The sequence below is a fragment of the Eptatretus burgeri genome, chromosome 13 (genome assembly GCF_056783735.1).
Source record: "Eptatretus burgeri isolate ZD-2024b chromosome 13, Ebu_testis_v1, whole genome shotgun sequence".
NCBI lineage: Eukaryota > Metazoa > Chordata > Myxini > Myxiniformes > Myxinidae > Eptatretus > Eptatretus burgeri.
The window spans coordinates 50,906,441-50,912,090 of record NC_140973.1 but is presented as its reverse complement, the minus strand read 5'-3'; the positions used below and the strand labels follow the sequence as shown (position 1 = coordinate 50,912,090).

Sequence of the window (5,650 nt, the reverse complement as noted above, 5' to 3'; positions counted from 1 at the left end):
TCCTGTGCCAAAACATATGATTAGACACCAAAAACATCTTATGTGTATTGGTTCAAAAGTAATGGCATTTTACAAAGAAAACCCCTGAAATCAGGTGGCCATCTTGAATTTTTCCCAATATTTAGAGTATTTCTAGTGCTGTTAGTTTGCTTCTAATGAATCTTTGTCCCCTTTATATGAGTTTAGATAAAATAAAATAAATATTGTATGACATTTGAATGGATAGTTATGGTTAATTTGCATTATTTTTAAAAGAAGATTTTTGGCGGTGGCCATTTTGAAATTCTAAATGGAGGCCCTAAATGGTAATGGAAAAACTGGCACCTTTTTTTTCTCAACCAGTGAAGTTTCTAGATGTGTTTCGACATGGGGTAACATGAATCTACCCCCCAAAAAATGACAAATCCAGAAAATGTTACATAAGCCCACGGACTATCCGCGTGGGCATGTGCGATTCCCGTCCAATGTTGCTTAAGGTTTTGGACTGTGGCAGTGCACACGACAAAATATTGCAAACTTTGCAACTCTGAGGTATCTTGTAAAATTAATACAACATGGTAAATAGATTACACTCAAGTCCATCATCATCATGCGGGTTTTTTTTTTTTTTTAGCAACTGAGTCTCATTTTAGAGTTCAAGTCAGATGGTTAAGTAATTCAGAAGGGAAGTGGATTACATTTTATTTTTCTTTAAACAAGAATCTATTACAACTCGTCATGGTTGTGCCTGTCCTGCCACCTGGGGTGGCTCTGCACATGCTCCACAGCCAACAGCACAAGACGCATAAACTCTGACACATCAAAAGCATAGTTTGTAAACTTTGGGTGGTCGCCCAGTGTAGGATGGTGCCCCTGTAGGTACAGAGAAGGAAAAAGTAGGGGTAGAGGGGATAGCATTTTGTTAATAATTGTATTGCAAACCTCTAAAGTATTTTCATATAAAATTTTGAAGTGTCCTCAAATCTACACTGAAATACCAAAAGTATTGGGAAAGCACACCTAAAAACTTTAAATGAAACCTATTCTGCATGGCACATCTTCACAACAATGAAAAATGGTGTGCAGCACAGGTACCGCAGATGTTTGTAAGCAAGAAGCCGTGAGATAAATCGCCAAATGACTTGATTTTGAATGCTTATCGGATGTCAGTTCGCAACATTTTCTTCACATTGGGCTTTTCTAAATCAACTGGATGAATGAATGGAATCAACAGAACGTTGGAACGAAGTATGCTAACCAGCATGGGCAACAAGGAGATAAATGTCCTGGTCATTTCATCCATCGTTCTACCTGTCTGCCTATGCAGATCGACATGGGTCTTCACGAGCAAGACCGCTTCTTCATTCAACTGTAGCTAATCTGAGAAAATGGAGGACACCAATATTGAAAATAGCACAAGCAGGCCAAAATTATTGGAAATGGGCAAGAAGATCCTTAAAATTGTATGGCACAATATTATTCTTCGATATCCCTCTAAATTTAAGACAAAATAAATGAGGATCTGAGCTGCACTTCTATATGCAGTGGTGAGAAAGTTTGTGAACACTTTCGAATTTTCTGTATAAATTTTACCTAAAATGTGATCAGATCTTCATCTAAATCCTAATAATAGATGAAGAGAATCTGCTTGTGGAAGAGCGATGGCACAGAATAAATCAGGACACAACATAATAAAGGGAACAGCAGGAGAAAGGGGAAACACCAACAGCAGGGTGGAGGGAGAAAGTAGATGGAGATGGACAAACAAGGGATGCGGGTAACGATGAGGGGTAAGAGAGAACACAAAGGATGGACGATACGGATACATAAGCAAAATTGTGTTTGACCAGTTTGTGATTTTGTCAAGGTCTGAAGAGAGGGAAGAAGCTGCTGCTGCCCGTCTTTCAGAAGGATGAGAGATGTCATGGCAGAGAGTGGAGTCATCAGCAAAGAGATGAGGATTTTCCAGTCAGTGAGATCATTGATGAAGACGAGGAATAATATGGGGCCGAGAACATGCCTTGAGACAATTACTCCAGCCTTGACTGGGAGAGGAGATGAAAGGGTTCTGTTGAGAGCCACACGTCTCCGAGAGGGGAGGAAGTCAGTAATCCAAGAGTGGAATTGGCCTTGGATTCCAGAGGCAGACAGTTTGGAGAGCAAGGCAGGATGCCTTAACTGGACTTGTATCAAAAGCAAGAGATATGTTCAGAGAGACGGCCCTGATCTCATGCCTGACATCGAGGGCCTCCATCCATTGTTGAAAGAGTCGATGCAAGCATGTCCAAGGTAGAGTGACCAGGTCTGAATCCAAATTGATGATCCAAGATGAGGCTGTTGGAGTAATGGAATGATTTTATCTCAACTGCAATGATGGATTCCATGACCTTGCTGATGATTGGAAATACAGTAAGCTAATTGGGCTGCAGTTAAGGGGATCTGTTTTTTGCACCTTTTTTATGTCATGCTGTGATGTTGGCCGATTTGCAATTTCCCAGGTGGATATAGACCAGCCCTGAAGTGTAAAAAATAAATAAACAAACAAACCCAAATCGATGCAAAGCGCGGATGTAGAAGCAGGTCACACTTTATGATCCACGAGTACGTGGGGTCCATGAATAGCAAATCTGGAAATAGCATGATCCGATAGTATATAATTTAATTTAAATGCAGATTTAAAGAAGATTAAAGGGGTAAATAAAAATTAATTCTGGGTTTTACTACCGTTTGTTCGAGCGGCGATTGCACCACCCTAACATTTTACAATAGTTATTTGTGCCTGTTGTTTGTGTCCTTTGTCACGTCCTTAAAAACTGTAAACTTCCCGTTTGGAATGATTTTCAGTTTTGTGTGACTGCCAGGCAGGCAGACAGAGTAAAAAAAAAGTCATCTCACTCCTTGCGCATGTGCAATCGGGATGAATTCAGAGCCAGTACATGGTAAAACAAAACACTTGCCTTTCTATTCACGTACCGATTCATGTTCAAAATATAACATTCAATTTGAACAATTTGAATAAGCTGTTTCTCAATCATAAACCGACGATCATAAACTGATAAGATGGAGACACAAACATAAACCAATTGCTTAACCGTGTAGGGGGGTGATGCAATCACCCTATGGTTAATGTACAGTACTGGTTTTATGAAAAATGTACCAACACCCCATAGGAAATCAAACCAACATTTTTGAATAAGTAGTCTTGTGCATTTCATTTAGGTCCCAATACTTTTGCTAATGCAGTGTACATCATTTTGGACAAAAAGGCTTAAAGATTATTCTTTATAACAAGGATATTCCAAATGTCTAGATGTGGGGCATTCTATGTCAAGTGTACACACCCTCCGGACACTAATACCTCATTTTCTCCTCGTATGTTGGACATTTATTCACTTGGGTGAAAAAACTCAATTTTTATAGGGATGATAGCTTGAAGTTTTTGAGTTCCAGTTATGGTTTTGGCCGTTTTTAACCTTTCTTCCAGATTTCGTTCTTCCTCGTCATACGCCTCTTGGATCCCACAACCGAACTTCATTTCATTCAAACCATTTTCAGCAAAGGCGAAAAGATCTTTTGGAGAAATAATTGACTATCGTAAGGTCTACGCAGGCTCTCACGTGTTGCTTCTCGTTTGACTGTACCTCCCATGCCATCTGAAGGGCCCTTGCCATGATTTGTGGCAAAAAATGCCATTCTGCATCAATACCATACTCTGATTTGTGACGACATAGGTTTATGATGGCTTTGCAATTCTTATATTGGCCAGCACAACCGTCTGAGAAATAGTTAAGTTTCTTTACATTTCCAAAGCTAGATTCCAAGTGTTCAATGAGCATTCTTTGGAAGAGGTGGACTGAGACAATGTCGTGAGAATTGCATTCTGATATAATCGTGAACGAATTGTGATTTAATTTGCCATCGTCCGATTTGAAATAGTAAACCCAAGGGTGAATTGTCGCTTGAGAGCAGTTCCAATGGAATCCTTGGGCCGCATCCTGTACGACAAACGAATAGTTCCCTAAGAAGTCTCCAATAATGACAAATTCTCCTTCACTGATTTCGTCTTTCTTATTTTTCAGAAACTGAGATTGGGCCTTGGCAATGAAGTCGTGTCTCACTAATTTCACCGCGCGTTCACAGAATTCATTAATCAATTCACAGAACTGATTAATGAATTCGTCCAAAGGCAGGACCATGGAGCTCAGTTCAGATCTGTCGGTGGATGTCCACCGTTTAAACTGAATCTCATCAATATCGTCAAGTTCATAAGCGCTCAGTCGCTTGGTTTTGAAGTCTTCAATTGATGGGCAACTTTCACAAGTTCTGAAATAACATGCCGGTTGTGCTGGGTTACAAACTATGCGTGCTATCACATGATGATAGCTAGGAAGTTCGGCTATCTGTGGCATTTTGGAACCAAACATCATGAGTTTCACATTTTGATGTATCGTACATACACATACACTGTGTGTACCGCCTGAACCGGCCAGGACACACTCCGAGGGACGGAGCATGGCGAACTTCGCAAATCCAACTTTCAAGCCAGGGTTCTTCTCTTTGACTTTCTGAAATAATTCCTTGAGATTGTTTCGTACCAGGCGCTTTTGAATTTTGTCTTTTCCATGTTCATTCCTGACCACCACACAGTCCTTTTTTCCCGGCATTATTCGGCTGACTTCATCACTTCGATAAAATTCGGTTACGGCGGATTTCACTTCGTCAGGCAATATTTTACCCTGTTTGGGATTTGGAGACGATAGCACACCATTTTATTTCTCTAAGTTTTTGGCTTGCACAGCCATTCTTTGGGAGCAACTGAATTCACTCATCATCCCTCTGATGCTCATATTCCGAGCAAATATTGTCAGTATACGTATTTGCTCTGAACGGCTCAAAACAATGTATTTTTCATTCAGGCTTTTGATCACCTCTGGCATGCAGTTTTCATCACATTTTGACGCTGTATTTTGTGTTTTCTCCGCAGTGCTTGGTCCAGCAACTAGTTCTAATTTCTTTCACACAGAATCTTCCACTTTACATCGCTTTTCAGGAACGTACCCTGGGTTCCTTTCCACCTTTCGCCTATCATCGGTAACGACTGGTTTAATAGGTCAACTTCTGCTTGTCGCTCAAAAACCTCCTCGTCCTCATCTGTCAAAATAGATTCTGCAATGCCTTCGACACCTTCGACAGTACCTTCTGATGATAATTTCGAACTGGTCAAGGATGATTCTTCAATACGCTCTGGTGACAACGAGAAAGTTTTTTTTCTGCACGAAGTACAAAGTCTGTCACCTTTTTTTCACCTTTGAAGAAAATTTCATCAACATATCATTTGACACATTGCGCAGATCTTTTCGTTGTTTCGTTTTATGGCAGCTGAACGGATCGCAACAGTATTTTCGGAACTCGTTTGAATCTTCAGTCGCCATGCTTACTGCAAAATATGCAAAAACTGAGACTTCAAATATGCAAAAACTGAGCCCATTTATAACTTCATTCGATGATTGTTATACAAAAAATGTACACTTAAAAATCATTAGACACAATAGGCAGAATAATTTTTCGCAAATGATGCAATATATATATACAGTACAGTATACTGTATATATATATATATATATATATATATATATATATATATATATATATATATATATATTGTTGTGGT

At 39.6% G+C, this 5,650-nt stretch overlaps 1 protein-coding gene across 10 annotated transcripts in view; it reads right to left on the bottom strand.

Annotated features, from left to right (window-relative positions):
- Positions 1–579: 579 nt before the first annotated feature.
- The window catches only part of EOGT (EGF domain specific O-linked N-acetylglucosamine transferase), a 114,970-nt gene continuing 109,899 nt past the window's right edge, over positions 580–5,650 (bottom strand). For 8 of the 10 annotated variants that reach the window (XM_085850636.1, XM_085850638.1, XM_085850634.1 and 5 more), the window contains one exon: positions 580–852. In XM_085850636.1, the coding sequence (XP_085706762.1) occupies positions 706–852 (147 nt within the window). In that variant the 3' untranslated portion in view covers positions 580–705. The remainder of the gene's footprint in view (positions 853–5,650) is intronic. The other 2 variants (XM_085850639.1, XM_085850632.1) reach the window with 1 other exon arrangement.